The 24,527-nt window shown below is 39.6% G+C and overlaps 1 protein-coding gene across 4 annotated transcripts in view; it reads left to right on the top strand.

Annotated features, from left to right (window-relative positions):
- The window catches only part of BABAM2 (BRISC and BRCA1 A complex member 2), a 401,243-nt gene that overhangs the window by 3,171 nt on the left and 373,545 nt on the right, over positions 1-24,527 (top strand). For all 4 annotated transcript variants that reach the window (XM_032845827.1, XM_032845824.1, XM_032845825.1 and 1 more), the window contains exon 2: positions 476-626. In XM_032845827.1, the coding sequence (XP_032701718.1) occupies positions 499-626 (128 nt within the window). In that variant the 5' untranslated portion in view covers positions 476-498. The remainder of the gene's footprint in view (positions 1-475; positions 627-24,527) is intronic.

Below are 24,527 nucleotides of genomic sequence, written 5' to 3'. Positions count from 1 at the left end.
TAGGTTATGCTTATTCTTGAATTTCATATAGTATTACCAATCAAGTCCTTCTTGTGGGGACACCAAGGGAGCGGTTCCGAACTTAATGGAGTGTACATTTTGTGTGTTGGGGGAGAGGATTGTTAGTGAAGGCTTCTTAAGGCCTCAAAATAGGAAACTGTCAGTTGTAAGATAGAGTGGGGTAAATTTAGGTCGCGTGGGGCAGTGTAGCAGTCAGCTTTGGAAAGGAGGAGGGAATTGGATTGAAGGGCTGCTTCTGGCCTGAAAAGCCTTGGTGCTGTCTCTCTCCTGAGGAGGTGAGCAACAGGGGTTTGGTTTCTTCTGAAGGGGAATTGGAAGAGGCCGCTATAAGACAGGAAGTAAAGTATTTATTCATGCAAGAGAAATTTCCGTGTTGCTGTGCCAGTTTTCAGGAAACCCGTTCTGTCTAGTTCCTCTGAATACTCTGACCACCATCCCTTCCTTCTCCTTTCAGTGTGATTTGCAAGTCAAGCCAAAATGTCCCCAGAAGTGGCCTTGAACCGAATTTCTCCAATGCTGTCCCCATTCATATCTAGTGTGGTCCGCAATGGAAAAGTGGGACTGGATGCTACGAACTGTTTGAGGATAACTGACTTGAAGTCTGGGTAGGTACCAGCACTACTACAACTAATGCATCAGACCCAATCCAGCCTTCACCTACTAATAAACTTTTCCCACCAGATTCATCAAAGTTGAACACCATAGAAATTACATCAGGTCTTGAACTTAACACATGTTGATGCAGTTGGTTTTGTCCAGATCTTGATGTATTATGTTTCAAGCTGTTTTATTTGTGTTGTGGGCCATTGCTTTATGATCACAATGTTCATGTTGTCTTCTTATTTTATTTATTTTTTTGGCATGTCTCTTTGTTAACAGTGTGCCATGTGTTTTTTAGCAAGTGTGTTTTTCATTCATTGACTCAGTTTCTTGTTACGTCTGTTGCAATTCAGCATGTACTCCTAGAGTTGGGTTTTGGGATTCTGAATTTGATATCATTTGGTAATCTCTCCTAATAGGAAAATTAGAATAGCTAGCCAGAATGAGTCGTTTTTCACAGTGGGGTTGAAATAGTAGTATCTGATACCTGGAAATGTTGAATTAAAAAACCCCAACTTTTTACTTCAAAATAAATGTAGATTTACAGAAAATTTACAAAATTTGACAAAATTAATGTTGCTATAATGCTATTGATTGTTTTACAAGCATTGTTTGAATTTTATGACTTGTTTCACTCATGCATGTCCTTTTTTTGGCCCAGAATCCAATCCAGGATCCAAACTGAATTTAGCTGTCACATCTGGGTCTTCTTAACCTGTTAATGTTTCTGTCTTTCTTTGTCTTTCATGGTCTTGACACCTTTTTTTTTTTTTAGAGACTTTATTTATTTATTTGTCAGAGAGAGAAAGAGAGAGAGCATGCACAAGCCAGGGGAACAGCAGGCAGAGGGAGAAGCAGGCTCCCTGCTAACCCTGGGATCCTGACCTGAGCTGAAGGCAGGTGCTCAACCAACTGAGCCACCCAGGCGTCCTGATTTTGACACTTTTGGAAATAGCACTGGTTAGTTATTTTGTAAAGTGTTGCTTAGTATGGGCTCATCTACTGTTTTCCCTTTATTACAGTGAGAACTGCATCCCCCTCCCCCCCACCAAGAATACTACAGAATTGATGCTCTATGGTTTACAGTACATTAGGTCAGGGAGTACGTGACGTTCATGTCTGTGACTGGTATGTTAACCTCGACCACTCAAGTAAGATTGTGTCCACCAAGGTTTTCCACTGTACTTAGTTACACTGAGTATCTGGTATGTAGCGTTAGCTTGATCTGCCCTTTGTCATTGGTAAGTGTCTTGTGGAGGGATGCCTTGAGATGGTGCTGATGCTTACTTCCTGGTACTTTTGGCCACTAATTTCAGCGGTCATGGATGGTTCTGGCCTGCAGTCATTATCACGGTGGTGCTGATCTAAATGATATTCTATTTCCCTTACTTCCCCCACCCCCCCACACTTATTAACTTGAATTCTACTGTAGAGAAGCGTTGTCCCTTCTCCCCCAGTCACTTACTTATTCACTTATTTATTTATGTCAGTGTGAAGTTTTAGGTGTTTATTTTAGTCTGTAGGTTATCATCCAAATGCTGTGTTCATTTATTTTGTTGCTCAGTTGTTCTAGCTTTGTCATTGGAGCTCCGTTGAGTTGGGGTTTGTGTCTTTTTGACATATCCCCATCAGTTTTTGAGTATTTTCTTACTAGAAATATATTGCATTATTGCATTCTTGACTCTCTTTTAGCTTTTCTTCTTAGGCTCTTTTGCCTTCTGTAAGACTTGCTTTTTTTTTTTTTTTTTTTAAAGATTTGTTTTTTTATTTATTTGACAGAGATCACAAGCAGGCAGAGAGAGAGAGGAGGAAGCAGGCTCCCTGCCGAGCAGAGAGCCCGATGTGGGGCTCGATCCCAGAACCCCAGGATCATGACCTGAGCTGAAGGCAGAGGCTTTAACCCACTGAGCCACCCAGGCACCCCAGTCTTGCTGTTTTTTGACTAAGCAGAAGACTTAGATATGAGGATGTAAACTTCCTTCAGTAGGAGGATAGAGAAGACTAGTTAGAGTTAGTTGGACTAGTTAGAAGACTAGTTAGGTTAGTTGGATACTTTATTGGGAAGATCTGGCATTATTATCAGTGGGTGGGGGATTTCTTTTGGGGGTGACAAAAATGTCCTAAAAGATAGCGGGGATGGTTATACAATTCTGTAAATATATGACAGATGACTGAATTGTGCCACCTGTAAGGGTGGATGGATTATAGCTTAGGGAAGCGGTCCTCAAAAGGAGCCAAACCCATGAACCAGGGATGTTTACTGTCTCAAATGGATAGGGCATGGGTGTTTCCTTTTTTTTTTTTTTTTTAAGATTTTATTTATTTATTTGACAGAGACAGAGATCACAAGTAGGCAGAGAAGCAGGCAGGGGGTGGGGCTCAGACTCCCCGCTGAGCAGAGAGCTCAATGCGGGGTGCTCGATCCCAGGACCCTGAGATATGACCTGAGGTGAAGGCAGAGGCTGTAACTCACTGAGCCACCCAGGTGCCCGGGTGTTTCTTCTTTAGTTTGTCACAGCCACTTTTTCTTTTAAAGTTGGCAAGGACATGACAGAGGACTGATGGCCAGGGGACTGGGATTGGCTTATGGGAGATGACGTCATCTGAACTTCTTCCTCTTTGTATCAGTGTCCTGAGGGAACAGTTGGGTTCATCAACATGAAGTCACTTTACTTCTTTTCTGCAGACTTCTTTTCCAGTGCTCCCTGATTCCTGAATGTTTGGTTGAGTATTTAAGTGCACATAGTGGATCTGATGATATATTTGAAATGAATCCACTAGACCTGGCCCGGTCTGGACTAGCTCTTCGAAAAATATTTGAAATGGCATCATTATATGGCATTTAGTATTTATGGAATTTACTTTCTTTAGATTTACAAAAGGAATGCTGATACCTCTACCTACATTAACTGAGTTGCTAGGCATAAAATGATGTGAAAAGCCTTATTGATCTAGAGCATTAGTGATGCCTTTTATGCAGTTCTTGTCTGAAAGATTCGTGAAAGTTCCTCAGAGTCTCATTAACAATTCTTTCTTCAATCCTTCCATCGGGTAAAGTGTGCATTCCTCAAGTTTCTATAGCAAAACAGTGACGGGGTTTGGGAGCAGAATGGCTTCTTTTTAGTGTGTCATTTATTGGCATTTCCCTTTCTTTTACATCAGCAGCACTCATTTACAAGAAATGGGGTCCACATTTATCAGTTCTGTGAATCCTGTAGGGCACAGCATGCACAGAACTACTCTTGTTTCTATATATGGCTACTTGCCCTTGAAGAGATGAGGTGTGAGTATCTGTATTCTAGATCTGGCTCATAGAAGGAATAGATAGGTAAGAATCTATTCCAAGTAAGATTAAAAAAAAAATAGCAACTCATCTTTCTGTAATGGACCCTAAATCTTTGTACCTTACATACACCTTTGTATGTATGTATGTGTATATGTATATATGTGTTTGTTTGTTTCTGAGCTCCATTGCTAGACTCACGATCTTAAGGACAGGGTTCTTATTTAATTTATTTTTAGGCCTCCTTAAGGTCTGCTGTGGTACTTTTCCTACATAGTGTAGCAAGTAGGGGTTGAGTGAATGAAGAGGTAAGATGTTTTCCTAGAGAAGTTGCCTGGTTTGGGGATCATAGTCGTTTGGACTTCTGGCTTGGAAACTTGTTTCTCGTTCTGGTAGATTATTGCTTAAACTTTATTATACATAATTCTAGAAAATATCATTCCTTGATAAGTGAATTGATATTTTTGAAATATCAGTACTGAAAGACCAGCACTGGGTTTACTCTTCTAGGTAGAGGGGTCGAATTTTTATTTTAGGGAGTTATTCCATGGGGCTCTTGACTGTTTATTAGCTTTTTGCTCTGTGATAATTTGATCCCATGTGCTATTTGTAAGATGCCATATTTTGTCATTTTTGGTGATTTACTAATCTTGAAGCTGTCTCCATGTTCAGTGTTCTGGAATGGTGCCTGGCAAATATGAGAGAGGAAAGCAGAGTGCTTACTGCAACCTGTGGCAGCCAAGCCTTATTATCTTTTTTCAGCATATCACAGTGACTCACCCTTACTGGCACATGGCTGTGTTTGGGGCATCTGCTGTGACATCTCAGCCGCCCACAACTACCTGTTGCATTTTTTGTTCATGTTCTGAATTTCATTACTTAATTAAAAATAGATACTCAGTGTACTTAGTTACTAAATAGAACTGTTTTCAAAGATGAGTGCTGTAAGCTTTGAAGACAGATCTTCGTTTGCTCCATTGGTCCCTTTGGCTGGCAGGCTGAAACTTTATTAGCCCTGTGCCTGGAAGGAAGCTGCTGGCCCAGGAGCCAATACTTTAATTCTGAAGATGGGCACCTTTTAACCCTTTAGTATCCAGTTGTTCTCTGGGCTTTTCCATTTCACTTTCTTTTCTTTGTGATCTTTTTCCTTTTCTCCTATGCATACCTTTATCCTTTATGTATTCATTATATAAAAATATATCCCTAAACCATATATAGTATTACATTGCATGTTTAAGAAGTTTAGAGAAATGATATCGTCATATATGTGTGTATGTTTGTGTGTGTGTGTGTGTGTGTGTGTGTGTGTGTGTGTTCTTCCACAGCTTGCTTCTTTTGCTTAGTAGGAAGTTCGTGAGATTTACTTATGTTAATACTTAGGGTTCGAGTTCTTTGGTTTGCACTGTTGTATCATATTCCATTGTATGAATGTGCCTCCAATTTTTTATTCAGTCTCCCACTGATTGACTTGTATGTTGTTTTAAATTTCTTTTGACAAAGAATGCCATAATGAACATTCTCTCACCTTTGTGCAAGAAGGTATGAGAATATTTTCTGGGGCATGGGTTTTTGAACTGGGTGTGTTTACCCATTAGTGGTTATAAAATCTATTGAGTGAGTCACTCCAACATTTAAAAAATGAATGAGAATAGAATGGAAACTACCAGAATGTGTCACACATAATAAGAGTAAGCACTGTTTTGTGAATTTTGCTTTCAGTTAAATAAGTATGTGTGTACTGGGTTACAATGTGAAATATGTGTGTCATGAAAAAAAATGTTTGAAAGCAAAAAAAAAAATTTTTTTTGAAAGCTATTCCTCTAGGCACATTCCTAGGAATAAAATTGCCGGCTCTTAAGGTATATGCATCTTCTATTTTATTAGATATTGCCACATTATATGAATTTCCTTCCACCAGAAATGAATGAGAGTTCCCATTGTTCTGTAGCCTTAACAATAGTCTGCATTGTCAGACTTAAATTTTTGCCAAGTTGATGGGTGTGAAATGGTATCTCATTGTTTTTAATTTGTATTTCCCTGAATTACTAGTATAGTGAAAAATCTTTTCAAATCTTTATTGCTAATTTAGATTTCTTCTTTTAGGAATATCCTTTGCCCATCTTTTAACTGGTTTGTTTGTAGTTTTGTATAGGTTTTAAATCATTCTTTATATATTTTGGATATTAATCATTTAGCAGTTATATATATTACAAATATTTGCATTCAGTCTGTGGCTTACAGTCTTAATTTCATGCTACTGATGTCCAGAAGTTTTAATCTTAATGAAGTCAAATGCATCAGTATTTTCTTTTTTTAGATTTGTGCCGTGTGTGAGTGTGTGTGTGAGAGAGAGAGAGAGAGAGAGAGAGAGAGAGACGAAGGCATTTCAGAAAATCCTGTCATACTCAAAAGTCATAAACCTTCCTCTAAGATTTTCCATTTTTGGTCTTCAAATAGAAATTTATTTTTTTCCGTAAAATATGTTGCGAGCTAGGGATATGGTTTTTTTTGTTCATGCAGTTCGTTGATTGTCCCAGCATCATTTATTGAAAAGGTCATCCTTTGTCTAGAGATCTGCAGTGCTACCTCTCTTATTATGTCAAGATCATACACGGATCTGTTTCTAGGCTTTCTGTCCTGATCTGTCAGCCTCATTGTCCTAATGCCAGTTGTACTCTATCTTAGCTATTAAGACTTTATGGCATGTCATAATATCAGGTAGGAAAATTCTCACCTATCTTGTTTTTATTCTTAAAAATTCTCTTGCTTAACCATATGTTCTAGATACTTTTTGATAACCTCATTTAAATAGTCACATGCCATTCTCTTAGGACATCCCAAATTTCAGTTAACAAAAATTCTTCTTTTTAACTCATTGAGGAAAGGAAATGAAGGGAAACTGACCCGGTGAAGGACCAATTGAGAATTAATGGTCAGGAAAGCTCTCTGAGGAAAGGACATTTAAGTTGAATCACGAAAGATGAGAATAATCCAATGTAAAGAGCTGGGGAAGTTGTTGTATAAAGGGAATATGATGTATAAAGGCAGGAGAAAGCTTCGTGTGTTCAAGGATTTGCAAGGCCACTGAGTGTTGGAATGTAGTAAGAGAGCGTGAGAGGGAAATGAGATGAAATTCTAAAGATAGTCAGGGGCCAGAATATGCAGAGCCTGGTGGGCTATATTAGGAAACTTGGGTTTTATTCTGGGTGGAATGAGGAGTTATTGAAGGATTTTAGGCAGAGTGACATGATCTAATTTATATATATAAAAAAAGCATTGGTGGTTCTATAGAAAGAGACTTATGCAGGGTAAGGTAGACCAGTTAGCTGCCCATTTGTAACAATAGACCAGGTGACAGATGATGGAATCTTATGATACGGTGGCGGTGATGGAGATGGAAGGAGGTGAATAGATTATAAACTAGTGAAAGGTAAAAACATGAGGATGTTGAATCTGGGGCTTGAGAGAGAAGCAAGAATGACTTCTTCCTTCTAACTCGAGCAAGTTGGTTAAGATGGGGAAGGTTGGTGGAGGAACAGCTTGATTCAGATTGAGCGTTGTCTGCCCTGCTATGCAGTTATATTGTGGCTCTCCTTTTGCTTCTTCCCTATGTTGAGTCTCATGTTTTCCTTTCTTGATTTTCCCTCTTGCTTTGTTGGAGCATGCACTTTAGTAGCGTCCCAAGAGAGGGAGAAGAGGAGGTTTATTCTTTGAGTTCCTGAAGGTCTGAAATGTGTTTATTCTGCTCTTAAACTTGATTGATAATTTGGGCAAGTATAGAACGCTAGGTTTCAAATTTTCTTCCCCATAGATTTGAAAGGCCTTGGTCTGTAATATTGGGGACCCTCAGTACACATACTGTTGTAGTTCCATGGTTGCAGTGTCTCCTCTGCTCTGTAAGGATATTAATTATTGTTTTTTTTTTTAAATTGAGGTACAGTTGACGATGACAACTTTTGAATGTTTTAAGAAGCATTTTTTATGTACCTTGCATTATCTCTGTTTTGCTCTTTGTCTTTAATGTTGGCGGGTTTCCTCAAACTGGTGATTCTTTGCTGTCCATGTCTGTTAAGGAGAGAGGATGTAAAATATGAATTTGAAGCTTTTGATGCACAGGTGGACTCCTCAACTGCTGAGCTCTGCTGCAGTGTGATCACGCATGAACTTGGCCTCTTTATCAAGTGATTGCCAGATTCATTACCCGGAGATCTTATCTCCGCGACTATAAAAGATAGAAGTGCCTGTATGGATGCATGTATTCCTAGGTGTCAGGAAAATTCCAACTGTTGGTCTAGAGTATGTAAATTTTAAGATTTTGATGTATTTGGTGTATTCTTCTTGGGTCGGTCTCCTTGAGAGAGACTGGTCCATGTAGCCAGCTGCCCTGGCTGCCCCAGCTCTGTTTGGCCCCACAACCAACCTATCAGCTGAAGGCAGCTGCACGCATGGGCCAATGAGAGGCCAGCAGAACTGACCAGCCTCCTGGCACAGAATGATGAGAAATAATAAATTGTTTCCTTAAGCCACTAATGTTAGGGTAGTTTTTTATGCGGCACTAGATAATTAATATAGTAACATATTATATATTCATGTTACCTGTGTATTTTGAAGACTGTCCACATTAGTATGGCTTGAACTGTGCCTCCTTTTTAATGCCTGCATAATATTCCAGTATAGGAATGCATTGTAACCTAATCAGCTATCATTGAGAACTGTTCATTTGAATCTGTCTTTTGTTATAACAGAAGGTTGTAAAGAATCTCCTCTCACATTTATCTTTAATATGCCAAAATGTTTACTTTTTTAAAATATTTTTATTTATTTTTTATTTTCATTTTATTTTTTTTAAAGATTTTTATTTATTTATTTGACAGACAGAGATTACAAGTAGGCAGAGAGGCAGGCAGAGGGAGAGAGAGGAGAAAGCAGGCTCCCTGCTGAGCAGAGAGCCCGATGCGGGGCTTGATCCCAGGACTCTGGGATCATGACCTGAGCCGAAGGCAGAGGCTTTAACCCACTGAGCCACCCAGGCACCCCCAAAATGTTTACTTTTTATGTTGTCATCAGATCGATTTCCTTCATCAGTTATTTTTTTTTTTAAATTTTACTTATTTATTTATTTTTTTAAGGATTTTATCTATTCATTTGACAGAGATCACAAGTAGGCAGAGGCAGGCAGAGAGAAAGTAGGAAGGAGGCTCCCTGCCAAGCAGAGAGCCCGATGTGGGGCTTGATCCCAGGAACCTGGGATCAGGACCGGAGCCGAAGGCAGAGGCTTTAGCCCACTGAGCCACCCAGGTGCCCCTCCTTCATCAGTTCTTTTAACATTTTGCGAAATTTATGCCTTTTCCACTGGGAGGCCTGTTTTCTTCTGAGACCCCTGTGCTTTCTTCTGTAGTTTCATTGTTCCTTGAAATTAATCTGGAATTCATTTTGGTGTATGATATAATGTAGGAATGGGATATTATTTTTCTAAGTAATCGTCTGGTTGTCCTAGCACTATTTATAAGATAAATCCTTGACTTATTCATTATTTTGAAATGCCATCTTACATGCTAAATTCTCCTGTTTATTTCTGACTTTATTTTCAATGATCTGTATTTGCTTTGTGCAATTATACAGCTTTTCAATTTTACAGCTTTATAGTATGTTTGAATACTCATCATCTCACCTGTTGGGGGTTTGATTGGCATTGGATAAAACTTTTTTGTTTGGAGAGAATGGACCTCTTTTACAGCAGGTTTTAGCAAACTTTCTGTGAGATCAGATAGTGTTTTAGGCATGTGAGTCTTATGGTTTGTGTCGCAACAGCTCTTGTAGCATGGAATTTATGTCAGTACACAAGTGAGTAAGTGTGGCTGTGTTCCAGTGAAACTTGATTTACAAAAAGAAGCAAGTGGCCCTTGGATTGTAGTTTTACAATACTGAGCATACTTGCTTTTTAATATTGATACTGTCCTATTTATGCTCACTTTTATGTCTGTAAATAAAGGTTCGTGTTTTCTTCATTTTGTCCCTGCACATGGACTCTTCACCTTCTTCCTAGGTGGCTTATTCTTTGGTTGCTTTCCTGTAGAAGTTTCTAGTGGTTTGCTGACATAGATGAGAGCTAATATAAAAGGTAGATTGAAGTAGAAGGAGAAGGTGTATTAGAAAATTTAATAATTCATGGGGCGCCTGGGTGGCTCAGTGGGTTGAGGTCCCTGCCTTCGGCTCGGGTCATGATCTCAGGGTCCTGAGATCGAGCCCTGCGTCAGGCTCTCTGCTCGGAGGGGAGCCTGCTTCCCTTCTTCTCTCTCTCCTGCCTCTCTGCCTGCTTGTGATCTGTCTGTGAAATAAATAAATAAAAATCTTAAAAAAAAAAAAACAAAGAAAATTTAACAATTCAATAATCTCTTATCCAGATCCCTAAGAATATTTACGAAGAATTCAAAGAAAGTTCAAAGAAAGGAAAAATGGTCAGAGCCAGAAGTGCTAACACAATGCTGGTGGAAGGGGCCGGGGTGGCACAAGCCAGAAGGCAGATTGGACAAAGGATGGAACCCAGTGAGCCATCTTTAGGGGTGTGGGATGGCAGCATAATATAGTGGTAAGCATGAAGATTTTTTAGTCAGTGAGGTCTGAGTTTGATTCCTGATTTTGCCACTTTATTAAGTGACATTATTAATGACCTTTGGCAAGTTACATACCTTTTCTGTACCTCAGTTTTCTCTTAATTGAGGATGACATTAATAATTGTCTTACTGAGTAGTGATGGGGAATATATATATATATATATATATATATATAAATATAAATATATCTCAGTATATTTGGTCACAGTGCTCAATAAATGGTTACTATTTTTATCTACAATAATAACAATGCTGTTATCATATTTAGTGTTACATATATTACACACATTATTATATATTATTATTTTACTGTATTGTTGTCAGGCAGCTGGTAGAATCACTTGGGCCTTTCAGAATCAGGGACTCTATATAAAGACGGAGTGTCCATGCAGGCAGTGTAAAGGAGCTGTCTAAGTAAGACTCAGGAAAGCAGAGCAATATAAGAGGTCACACATGTAACAAAAGTCAGAAATCATGGAGCAGAAAAGGACAGGAGAGCCAGAAATTTCTATTTCTAGGGTAACTCTCTATCCTTGTTCTTTGCTTTTTGGAGATCCATGGAGGCAGAAACAGTATCATTGTGGCTAATTTAGGTGGTGCAGATGGATGTACTTTGAAATATTTGATTAGGTTGAAGAATGAATGGGCTTGGAAATGCCAACTTCTTTTTTTATTTTTTATTTATTTATTTTTAAAAGATTTTATTTATTTTTTTGACAGAGTGAGACACAGTGAGAGAGGGAACATAAGCAGGGGGAGTGGGAGAGGGAGAAGCAGGCTTCCCGCTGAGCAGGGAGCCTGATGCAGTGCTCGATCCCAGGACCCCAGGATCACGACCTGAGCGGAAGGCAGACGCTTAACGACTGAGCCACCCAGGCACCCTGTCCAGCTTCTTTTCTTAACAGAGCCTGTTTTCAATAGTTATTAGAGATTGAACCATGGCTTTCTTGAGCAGAGACATGCAACAGTTCTCAACAGAGGGTTGAAGAAACCTGCCCGCCAACACCTCGGAAGATGGGGACTAAGGTGGGGAGCTCTGTTGGAGGGCGGAGAGCTAGTGTGGGCAGTGTGTGGGCGGGTTGTGAGTGTTACAGGGCAGAATTTTGGCTAGGGCTCAGGGTGCTGGGGCACCAGGGTTAGGGCTAGACACCAGGGCATCTAGAAATAAAGAGAACAGTGCACCGTGTTGGTATTTTGAGCACTATTACTGTGTCCAGGTTATCCTCCAGGAATTACTTCTTGTTTTGTTTTGTTTTGTTTTTTAACTCAGAGAAATGCAAGTTGTCCTGCTTCTCACGCTCCAGCCCGTAGTCTTTTCTTCTTTTCAATCTTTAACTTGGGTAGCTGCCTTGAGATTATAATAGTAAAATACAGTAATGTAAATAATGTTAGTGAAATAGTTAATGGGTCTTTTAACATTTCAGAGAGCTTTCATTTATTTTGTATTTAGGGTTTTTTGGGGGAAAAAGTCAAGGGGATAGTATTGGCCTTGGCCCAGTAAACTCTGAAATCATTGACCTTAGGAACTTGTGCTAGGATTCCACAGTCTTCCCACAGAGACTAGAGTGGTGAACGCTGGGAGAACTCTGGCTCTGGAGATTTAGATGGTTATGAATCTTGGGCTTTTCATGCCCTGCAGTGATTTCATTTCAGAAAGACTTCCTTTGGTATGGAAGTTGGGGTAGGGGAAGAGGTGAGGGGAAGTAGTCTTTACACAGTCTAATGTGTAAAGGAAAGGAGGTAGAAGATTCTTTTAATCTATTCCTAGCTCTACTTTGTACTATTCAAGGGAACAAAAAAATCACTCTTAACTGTTATCTTTTGTATCCTCTCTTCTATGCAATTTTAAGTGGTATTTTTTGATAGTTTCTGTTTCATTAGAATGGCAAATTTGCAGACTGCTTTAAGATTAGAAGATGAGCAGGGCTCTTTTAGTTTACGTTAATAGGCACATTAATAAGTTTGTCTCAAGACTGCAAATTAACTAGTTCTGTGCGCTCACACAGGTTAAAGGACCCTTATGCCCATGTAGACCAGCCCCCTTTTTAACTTCCATGATGGTTGAATAATCCTGCTTTCTGGTGCCATATTCTTGAGAAATAATTTTGTAACTTTCCTTTCAGGGCCACATTTCCTGAGTGATGTGGTTATCTTTCTAGTGGCATGTGATGAAAGTTGTTTTTCCCATTGACCTTGCTTCTCTTGACTTTTTGAAAAATGTATCCTTTTTGTTTTCTGAAACAGTTTTCATCTCAACCTTTGCTCTTGCCAATTTATTTATTTATTTATTTATTTTTAAAGATTTTATTTATTTATTTGACAGACAGAGATCACAAGTAGGCAGAGGAGCAGGCTGAGAGAGAGGAGGAAGCAGGCTCCCCACTGAGCAGAGAGCCCGATGCGGGGCTTGATCCCAGAACCCTGGAATCATGACCCGAGCCGAAGGCAGAGGCTTTAACCCACTGAGCCACCCAGGCGCCCCTGCTCTTGCCAATTTATTGATAAGAGCTCTTGAGTCAAGTGGAAGTTTTGGAGAATATTTTGAGTTCTACCATGAAGTGGGTACAATGCCCTCACGATGATTGTTTTTTCTATCTAAGGACTCCTTAGACTTTTTTTTTTTTTATCTGAAAAACATCATTTTTAAAATTTTGTGGCTCAGTAAGTTATTACCATGTAGATTCAGTTTGAGGCTTAGCACATACTTTGCTCGTCTGTGGTAAAACATACATTCCATTTACCATTTGCACCAGTGGCATTCCAGTTCAGTGGCACTGAGTCCAGTGGCATTTCAGTTCAGTGGCCCTGAGTCCAATGGCATTCCAGTTCAGTGGCACTGAGTCTAGTGGCATTCCAGTTCAGTGGCACTGAGTACACACACTTTGTGTAGCCATCACCACCATTCATCTCTAGAACTTTTTTAATCTTGCAAAACAAAAACTCTCTGCTCATTAAATAATAACTCCCAATTCCTCCCTTCATCCACCCCTGGAAATCACTATTTTATTTCCTGTCTGTGTATAAATCTGACCTCTTTAGGTACCTCGTGTAAGTGGAATAACACAGTATTTGTTCCTTTATGATTGGCTTATTTCACTTAGCATAATGTCTCCAGGGTTTTCCATGTCGTAGTGTATGTCAACATTTCCTTCCTTTTTAGTCTTAGCTGAATAATATTCCGTTGTATGTTTAGACCATATTTTGCTTATACGTGTACCGTCACTGCATACATACTTGGGTTACTCACACCATTTGACTATTGTGAAGAATGCTGCTATAAACATAGGCATCCAGATTTCTTTTGGAGCCCCTGTTCTCAGTTCTTTGGGGGATATACCCAGAAGAGGAATTGCTGAATCATATGGTAATTCTGTTTAGTTTTTTGAGGGATCACCATGTCATTTTCCTCAGTGGCCGCGTCATTTTGTATTGCCACCAGCAATGCATCAGGGTTCCAGATTTTCCACATCCTCACCAACACTTGTTGGTTTTTAAACTTTTTCTGTTTTTAAACTTAAAAAAAATTGTAGTCATCCTAGTGGGTATGAAGTGGTATATCAGTGTGGTTTTACATTTTCCTAATTAGCAGTGGTGTTGAGCATCTCTTCAAGTGCTTAGTGGCCATTTGCATATCTGCTTTGGAGAAGTGTCTGTTCAAGTCCTTTGCCCATTTTTTAATTGTGTTGTTGATTGTAGTGAGTTGTAGGAGTTCTTTATATATTCTAGATAATTCCTTATCAGATATATAATTTGAAAATAACTTGCCCTTTCCCATTGGTTGATAGTATCTTTTTTTTTTTAGTCTGTTGATAGTATCTTTTTTTTTTTTTAAAGATCTTATTTATTTATTTGACAGACAGACATGACAAGTAGGTAGAGAGGCAGGCGGTGGGGGGGGAAGCAGCTCCTTGCTGAGCAGAGAGCCGGATGCGGGGCTCGATCCCAGGACCCTGGGATCATGACCTGAGCCGAAGGCAGAGGCTTTAACCCACTGAGCCACTCAGGTGTCCCTGTTGATAGTATCTTTTGATGCACAACATTTTTACTTTTGATACAGTCCAGTTTGTGAATTTTGCTTTTGTTGCCTATCCTTTTGGTTTCATATCCAAGAAATTACTGCCAAATCCGGTGTCTTAAAGCTTTTTCCTTATGTTTTCTTCTAAGAGCTTTATCATTTTAGCTCTTATGGTTAGGTCTTCGATCCATTTTGAATTTTTTTTTTTTTAAAAGATTTTATTTATTTATTTGACAGAGATCACAAGTAGGCAGAGAGGCAGACAGAGAGAGAGAGGAAGGGAAGCAGGCTCCCTGCTGAGCAGAGAGCCCGATGTGGGGCTCGATCCCAGGACCCTGAGATCACGACCTGAGCCGAAGGCAGAGGCTTTAACCCACTGAGCCACCCAGGCACCCCTGTTTTGAATTTTTAATTCAGAGTTTTTGTGTATGGTATAAGGGTCCAACTTCCTTTTTTTTTTCTTTTCTTTTTTTTTTTTTTTTGCATGTGGATATCCTGTTTCCACAACACTATTTGTTGAAAAGACAGTCTTTTCCTCCACTAAATAGTTTTGGCACTATTGTTGAAATTATTTGACAATATACTTGTGGGTCTATTTCTGGGCTGTTTCTCATATAGTCGGTTTATATGTCTGTCTTTATGCCAATACCACAGTGTTTTGATTACTGTAGATTTGTAGTAAGTTTTGAAATCAGGAAGTATGAGACCTCCAACACTGTTCTTCTTTGGCCAGATTGTTTTGGCTTTTCAGGATCCCTTGAGCTTCCATATCAACTTTAGGATGGCTTTTTCTATTTCTGCAAAGGTTGTTGAGATTGTGATAGGAATTGCTTTGAATTGATAGATTGCTTTGTGTGGTATCGACATTTTAAAGTATTAAGTCATCAGTGAACACAGGATGTCTTCCCATTTACCTGTGTCTTCTTTAATTTCTTTCGGCAATGTTTTGTAGTTTTAAGTATGGTAGTCCCTCTCTTTCTGTGGTTTTGGTTTTCGTGGTTTCAGTTACTCATGGTTAACTATGGTCCAGAAGCCAATGGTCCTCCTCCTGACACATCATCAGAAGGTCAGTAGTAGGGATGCCTGGGTTGCTCAGTCACTTAAGTGTTGGCCTTCGGCTCAGGTCATGATCCCAGGTCCTGTGTTTGGGCCCCGCATTGGGCTCCCTGCTCAGCGGGGAGTCTGTTTCTCCCTCTGCCACTATCTGCTGCTCACCCCCTGCTTGTACTCTCTCTGTGACAAAGAAATCAATAAAAAATCTTAAAAAAAAAAAAAAGGTTACTGGTAGCCTAATGCTACCTCATGAGGCCTACCTCGTCCATCTCACCACATCTCATCATGCAGATGATCTCATCATCTCACGTTGTCACAAGAAGCATGAGGACAGTATAGAGAGAGGAGAGAGGCCACATTCACATAACTTTTATCACGGTATACTGTTAAAATTGTTCCATTTCCTCGTTAGTTTTGTTATTAATCTCTTGCAGGGATTACTTTATAAATTAAACTTTTCATAGCAATATAGGGAAACACAATACACAGAGGGTTTGGTACCGGGCTTTCAGGCGTTTGCTTGGCTCTTGGAATGTATTTCCTGTGGATAGTGGGGTCTACTATAGCCAACCCTTGCCCCCTTGGTTAAGTTTGTTCCTAAGCATTTTATTCTTTCTTTCTTTTTTTTTTTTTTAAGATTTTATTTATTTATTTGACAGAGAGATCACAAGTAGGCAGAGAGAGGCGGGTGGGAAGCAGGCTCCCTGCTGAGCAGAGAGCCCGATGTGGGGCTCGATCCTAGGATCCTGAGATCATGACCTGAGCCGAAGGCAGAGGCTTTAACCCACTGAGCCACCCAGACGCCCCACATTTTATTCTTTTTAATACTATTGTAAATGGGATGTTTTTATAAATTTCGTTCCAGATTGTTCGTTGTTAGTCTATATAGAAGGGCAACTGAGTTTTGCATGATCAAGTAGCCTGCAACTTTGCTGAATTTGCTTATTGGTTCTGGTTGTGTGTGTGTGCGTGTGTGTGTGTGTGTGTGTGTACTCTTCAGGGTTTTCTACATGTACGATTGTGTCCCCTGCAAACAGATATTTTTCCTCCTTCCTTTTGGATGCTTTTTATTTCATTTTCTTGCCTGCTTGCTCCGGTTAGGAGTTCTAGTACTATTCTGAGTAGAAGTTCTGAAAGCAGGCACCCTCGTCTTATTCCTGACCTTAGAGGAAAGGCTAGCCATCTTTCACATTTGTGGGTATTCCCCCCGCCCCATTCATGCTTTGATTTAAGCCTTTGGCTAAGGATGCAAACTAGTTAAGCACAGTGAGAAAAGTTAAAATAATGTTGAAATGGTGAACTTATTCTTGAACTGTAAATTCCTATGAAAATTGCTTCTGTAAAGGAGTCTGCCCCCAGACTTAAGCCAGAATAAACAGGTGAAGCACCCGCATGGTGTTAGAAACAGCCGAGGGTCTTGAAACTCAAAAGAGGCTTTTTTTTCCTTTTCAGTCTGTGTGAGGACATAGATTTGCATTCACACAGTGTTTTCACTCGTACGCTGTCAGTGTGTCTGTGTATACACTGGGTGGTGTCGGGCTGAGGGAACAGCAGTTGGCAAGAACAGAGGGAAGCAACACCTGTAGACTGTTCGGGCCCTGCGCTAGTGGCTATTAGCGGGCTTCTGCCTACAAAATAACGACAGTAACGAGAGCAGGAGTAGCTGCTGCTCCAGATCCTGTCCTTGCTATATTAGGTCTCTTCCTTCCTGAAACCTCCCAGTGCTGTACGAGGTACAGATTTTAGCATCTTCACATTACAGGGGAGGACTCAGTCCAGAGAGGTCAAGGTGAGGGGCCCAAGCTTTCATGCTGCAGTTCCGGGGTTTGAAACCGAGTCTCCGATCATGGAGCTCTCCAACTTTCCCCTAAATGTGTTGTCTTTGTTTTGTTTGATTTTAATTCTGTAACCATATCTTAAGCTTCTTTAAATACGCACTTTGACTCATTGTGGTCAGCACCAACATGCTGGTCATCGAGTAAGTTAAGGTACAGTCCTTCTTGTACATTTCTTTGGTTGGTTAATTTGATCTCTGAGATGCTGATTATCACTTCCCTGGCCCTTCTCTTAGCGCTCTTTGTGCTTGATTTTTCTTTAAAGGTGAGAGGGCTGTGCTGAATTTGATCCAGGCCTTTGTATCATTAAAACCCCTTGAGAAGGAGAGGAGAGCCATTAATTGATAGATCTGCTTCTAGCCAGAGTAGAAGCCTTTTAATTGAGAATTAGTGACCCATAAAATATTATTTATTGTTACTATTACTGTATTAATGCATAGATCATGTTGAAGTTGGTTAACTCAGGCAGCTCTATATTAAGCAGTAAGGACAATAATAAGAGCTATTATCATTCATAATGCTATTATTGTCCTATAAGTGCTTTGAGAGATGTTATCATGCCCAATGCTTATAAAAATCCCCTTAAGGCAGATGAGGTAGCTGAGACTCAAGTAAGTTAAGTGACTTGTTTGGGGTTGCCTCAGACCATTTCATCAGAAGCAGGTCTCCCATGTTTTTCTCCATCCCAGGCTCTGTCCTCTTGCCAGCCTCAAGCTTTTATTTATAGTCTGTTTTCTCAAAGAAAGCAGGGGCCTCATGTGGCGTCACAGCTATGTCCTCTGTGCCTCACACAGAACCTGGTACATAGAAGAAGCACAGTCAGCACGAAGTTGGGAAACTGAAGGTAGATTTCTTAGTTCCAAGTTCAGGGCTGGATCACAGTTATCTTTGGGCTGGAAGAAACAATTAGAGGGCACCAGGGAAGCCAAGAAGCGTTTAGTTTTTGCTCGTCCCTTCCCCCGGACATGAAAGGTGTAAACTCGTTAATGGAAAAAACCTTTGTATTGAGGTATGATATACATTTAGAGAAGTGCTCCTAAACATATGTATATTACTCAGAGAATTTCCAGAAACTGAACACATTTGTGTAATTGGGACCTAAAAAAAGGAATGTCACCAGCACCTCACATATCTTCTCGTGCTTTCCCCCTCGCATCACACACGCACAGAATAACTACCATCCGGCCTTCTAAAAGCGGAGGTTGCTTTTGCCTTCTTTTGTTTTTCTTTTTTTTAAAGATTTTATTTATTTATTTGACAGAGAGAGAGAGTGAGAGAGACCACGAGTAGGCAGAGAGGCAGGCAGAGAGAGAGGAGGACGCAGGCTCCCTGCTGAGCAGAGAGCCCGATGCGGGGCTCGATCCCAAGACCCTGAGATCATGACCTGAGCTGAAGGCAGGGGCTTAACCCACTGAGCCACCCAGGCGCCCTGCTTTTGCCTTCTTAAAAAAAACTTTATATCGGTGGGATTTGTATCCCACAAAGTGGCATTTTGTGTCTAGCTTTTGCTCGGCATCATGTCTGTGAGATTCTGTATTGTTGCAGATCTGCTCGTTCTCCTGGCTGAGGAGGGAACGTTGCGTTATGTGAGCAGACCAGTTTCTCTGTTCCGCTGCTGAAGGACATTTAGGTAGTTCCAAGGTTTTGTCTCTCATGAATAGTGTGTCTGTGAATATTCTAGAACCTGTTTTACGGTGAATGTATATATACATGTCTGAACCTAAGAATAGGATAAATAAATATTAAAACATTATTTCAGTTCCATATTGTAATTAAGTAAGGAAGAAGGCTGGGGAGGGAAGAGTGAAGGGGAGCAGAGGGATAGAGGGGAGGCAGAAGGGCAGTGTGAGGGGGAGATGAAATCGAGGAAGAGGAAAAAGACTGTGAAGAAAGGGTGAAGAGAAGCAGAGGCACGTGTACAGCCATTGAGGGGGCCCTAAATGCCATGTCCTGAAAACCCTGTCCTGTTCCAATCTTGAAGATGGGCTTTGAGGTATTACGGCTTCCGGAAATGCCCCTCTCACTGCCCCCCATCCGCACCTCTCAGAGGCTCTCTGGCCTCCAGTCTATCCATTTACCTCCGTCTGTGTGGTGGATTCAGATCTCCAAATGGACAATGTCTGTCATATATATTTTGTTTTCTATGAAGAAATGAGCAATAAATGAATCTAGTTTTTGTGAATGGTAAAAAGCTCTTATTTCATAGGTTGTCTTTGCCTCAGTCGATCTGTGAGGAATATTTTATATCCTCCCTTCACAACTTTTTTTTAAACACATGCGGACAACACGAGTCTCAGAGAGGTTAAGCATCTCATTCAAGGTTACTTAGCTGGTAAGTGGTGGAGTCCAGGACTAGATCCCAGGACAGGATCCAGGTCTTCTTTACCAAATGTTCTGTATGTTGTCAAGAAAGCACTGGCCGTCATGTGATCAAGGAACAGATGCCGTATAGTGTGGACCTAGGTATTTGGTTTACCTTAGTCCTACTTCTTATTTTCTGGATCTGCCTAAAGACCAGGAATAAATTAGGCCTCTAATCTGGGTTCCATTTGATATTTACCCCTCCATATGCTATTCTGTGGTGATCTTTTTTCCCTCCCAAATTTTTTTAGAGAAAGTATACTATATTTTACCAATCCTGTTTTTCTATCACAGCTCCTCTGTGGTGAATTGAATCTGTTTAAGATAAAATTTTTTTTATTATACGTTTAAAAAATATTTTATTTATTATTAGAGAGAGAGAGAGAGCAAGCGAGCACACAAGCAGGGGGACTGGCAGGCATTGGGGAGGGAAAAGCAGACCCCCGCAGAGCAGGGAGCCCGATCCGGGACTCGATCCTAGGAACCTGGGATCATGACCTGAGCTGAAGGCAAACGCTTAACTGACTGAGCCACCCAAGTGCCCCATATATACATATATATTTTAAGTACGCTCCTCACCCAACGTGGGGTTTGAACTCATGACCCTCAGATCAAGAATCACGTGCTCTACTGATTGAGTCAGCCAGGCACACCCTAAAATTATTTTATTTTTTATTTTTATTTATTTATTTTTTATTTTTTAAAATTTGACAGAGAGAGAGGGTTTACAAGTAGGCAGAGAGGCAGGGGGAAGCAGGCTCCCTGCTGAGCAGAGATCCCGATGTGGGGCTCGATCCCAGGACCCTGAGATCACTACCTGAGCCAAAGGCAGAGGCTTAAACCAATGAGCCACCCAGGCGCCCCCTAAAATTTTTTTAAATACGAAGTCCTGTATAATGACACTAGGCCTTCTTAACTTAAAAAAAGAAAAAAAAAAAAAAAAGAAAGAAAGAAAAAAGCATTGGCCAGGAAAAGAATCACTTGTTAATGTAGTATAGTCTAGGATGGGTTTTCTGGCTAGGTGTATTTATCTGTATTTATGAAGTATCTTTAGAGATGGACGTAAATAAGCCCCCCAGTTACTGGTTAGAATCCAGATAGAAATTGGTTAGGTGACTGAGATGAAAACATAAACATCAGAAATAGTGCAGTTTTAGAATTCCTTCAGTTTTAGAACTTCAGAAAACATAGCTATTGAAAATAGCAGTATTTTTTATGGTATATATGGGTGAGATCCCAGATCATTTGACAGAGTTTGTAGATGCCTGCAAATTATAGATTGAGGGGAGGGAATACGATTTCCTAGTTGGTACTAGGACAGAAATTCAACGCATGCAGTTATTTTATGGTCTGTCATGGATTAACCTAAATTTGACCTAAATTATCAGACTCTTCTTTTTTTTTTTTTTTTTTTTTAACATCATTTAAGTCATTGAAGAGTTGAGAGCTTGGTCGATGTTGATGTTAACTAAAAGCATGTAATTATTGGCACTGTGGGATAATTTCTTACAACACATCACCATGTGTTAACTTTTCCTAAGAGTATGACTCATCATATTTTTATGTAATAGAAATATCCTTAGGAATTGTTGTTGGCAAGTTTTTAGGTTTTTATAAATATATTTATTAAATCCATCTTTATACATGTTTATGTAAGAAATAAAAGAAAGTATAAGGCAGAACAGAATTCTGGGCACCGAAATCGTTCAAATAGAGAATTGAAAGTACAGGTGTGTTGGCGGAATTGCCAAGATAAGCAGTCTTTTAGCATGTGTGGAGGCCCAGCATTTAAAACCGTGCTGTGCTATCTCTAGACTCTCAAAAATGACAACTGACTGCCACGGATTGTGCCAGCTGCCATGTTGCAAGGTCGGGTGACCCTCCAGACTAGGTTATCAAAGTAGTTAATATCTTCTTACAAGGAATGAATCCGGGAATATGTTGGAGCTACGTCTGTATGTAGAGGAAATAGTGTTGCAAATTGCAAATTCTGAGCAGTCCGATAACCTGATGATAAATTTTAAGCAGTGAACTGTGTTGATATTACTGGCAATTTAGCAGAGATATCAAAAGAACACTTGAATAAATTAGTAGGGTTTGTTACTGTCCTGGGAAACCAAGGTGAATAGGGAGATTAGGGGACATCAAAGGAAAGCAGTTTATCTTCTTATCCAAGGACCTTCAGCATTTAAAGGAACTTTTGAGAACTCTGTCTTTGGTGAAAGATAAGTGTTTTAAAATTTTCCTGATCTGTTAGTAACTGATAGTTTTATAAAATAGAAACGAATTACTAGAAAAATGAAATAAAAACACGAGATACAAGGCTGGGCTTTTTAATATTTGATTCATCAGGCTTAAAACTAGTCTTAGAGGGGTGCGTGGGTGGCTCAGTGGGTTAAGCTGCTGCCTTCGGCTCAGGTCATGATCTCGGAGTCCTGGGATGGAGCCCCGCATGGGGCTCTCTGCTCAGCAGGGAGCCTGCTTCCTCCTCTCTCTGCCTGCCTCTCTGCCTGCTTGTGATCTCTCTGTCAAATAAATAAATAAAATCTTAAAAAAAAAACACCTAGTCTTACATATTGCTATAAAAGTTTCTTACTCTCATTTTCTCTGCTTCCCTTATTACGGATTAGTAACAGTTCATAGTGCACTGGTCCATGGGCTCTACTTTGAGTAGCACTTTTCTAGAAGGGTTTCTATATTCTAACAGTCCAGGACTTGGCTTCTGTAGAACTCTGTTAGAGTAGAGATAGTACATTAGTATGTTAGTGATAAGTAATTCCTAACTACACATTGGATAATCTGAGATACTGCTTTCTTTTTTCTTTTTAAACAAATATGGTAGAGGGTTGTAAAAATGAAGACTAAAATTTTCAATTTAGTTGGGTCAGTAAAAAATGAGAGAGAAGTACTACTTTGTTTATGATATCTGCATGTACAGCAAAGAAGCATGACTCGAGTAGGGAGAGAATGTTTACAGTATAGTCTTTTCTGGGTAAGCATTCTTCCTTTATTCATGCACATATTAAAGCTCAAACATTGTTTTGCTCTTTGCTTGTAAAACAATATATGGATTTATATTTCTAAGTTGGTGTACATCTTAAAATAAGTCAGTGACTTGCTTGGCATTTCAGTTTTCTTCTAATTGGAATTGATGAAGATTGAGTGACTGTGTTAGGCACTTTGAGTCAACTTTTATATTGTTTTTATTAAAATATTATCATTTGCCTTTTCAAGTTGGTTTTATGTAGTTCATGGTAGAATTTCTTTTTAAAAAAATTTTGTTTTATTTTTTTAAAGATTTATTTATTTGGGAGACAGAGAGAGAACGATTGTGGAGGGAGGGGAAGAGGGGGAAGAGAGAGAGAATGTCAGACAGACTCCCCGATGAAGGTGGAGCCCGACTCAAGGCTTGAACTCACAACCCTGAGATCATGATCTGAGCCGAAATCAAGAGTCAGATGCTCAACTCACTGAGCCACCCAGGTGCCCCAGAATTCAGTTCTTTTTAAAAACTTAACATAGAAATGGTGTTGCCTTTAGAAGTCATATTATAGCATAATATTGTCTTAATCTAGTTGAGAATTACAGAATTTCAAGATTAGAGGCATTAAACTCTAATGACCACCATGTGCTGAATGAGTACCTTCTGGACTTCTCTGCCACTTGACTGTCTTGTCACAGAGAAGCTCCCTGAGGCCCAAGGCCTCTTGCTGGGCTGCAGATACTGTTAGAAAGGGCTTTCCTATGTTGACTGAAGCCCTTTTTTGGTCACTTGTACCTCATGGCACAGTATGGAACAAGCGTAATCAGTCCTCCAGGTGACAACACTTCAGATGAATGAAGCTAGCTATGGTGGGTTGTGTTTTCCTCTTCTGCAGCCTCACAAGGGGTCTTTGCTTATAATCAGGTGACTTGTGTCCTTTTAGCATCCTTGCTGGCTCCTTTCCAGTGAGATCCAGTTAGTCTCTGTCCTTCTTAAAGTGTAACACTGGAACTGAATGAGGTGAAAAGAGAGAATAAATAAATAAAAAAGGAGAGGATCTGTATGGTTTACTTGGAGAAATGTTAGTAATCAGAAGAGCAAATAGTGGGCTGTTGCATAGATTTCTGGAAAAAAAACAATAATGAACATTTCCATTACATAGAAAAAAATTATCTAGAATTCAACATATTTTGTAGAAGATCCTGAGAACAAATTAGGGTATCATTTTAAAGAATAAGCTTTATGCCAACTCACCATTGCAGAACATTGACCTGCTAAATAGAGAGGAAATATTACGTGATTCATATCTCAAGATGACTTGTGTCTGGCTGGGCCAGTGAAATGCACCAGCATGTTATTTCTTCCATAGTGATAACCTATAGGGATTAACTCAGAAATCTGTCAAGAATTTTATATATATTAGTATATATAAAATAATGGCTATGTATATAGTTGAAAAGATATTCTTTAACTATCCTAGTGACTTTAAAATATAGAATATATGTAAAGAACTTATTAGATACTTTCTTATAAAATGCCAGTATTTTAGAATATATTTTGTATCCCTGAAACTATAGATTTTTATTTTTTGGCAATGCCCATGGTTATTTACATGTATAATAATGATATTTATTTAGAAGTCTTCATGATTAAATTACGTTATTACCTGTCTTGCCACATTTAAAAAATTTCATTTAGCTATAAGAAGAAAATATAGTTTAAAAAAATATTAGAGTGAGGAAGATCATTCTATCACAAGCCC

Source organism: Lontra canadensis, unplaced genomic scaffold, assembly GCF_010015895.1.
Source record: "Lontra canadensis isolate GAN:19392208 unplaced genomic scaffold, GSC_riverotter_1.0 scaffold170, whole genome shotgun sequence".
Classification (NCBI taxonomy): domain Eukaryota; kingdom Metazoa; phylum Chordata; class Mammalia; order Carnivora; family Mustelidae; genus Lontra; species Lontra canadensis.
The sequence above is the reverse complement of the archived record's forward strand: the minus strand, read 5'-3'. Positions and strand labels throughout refer to the sequence as shown.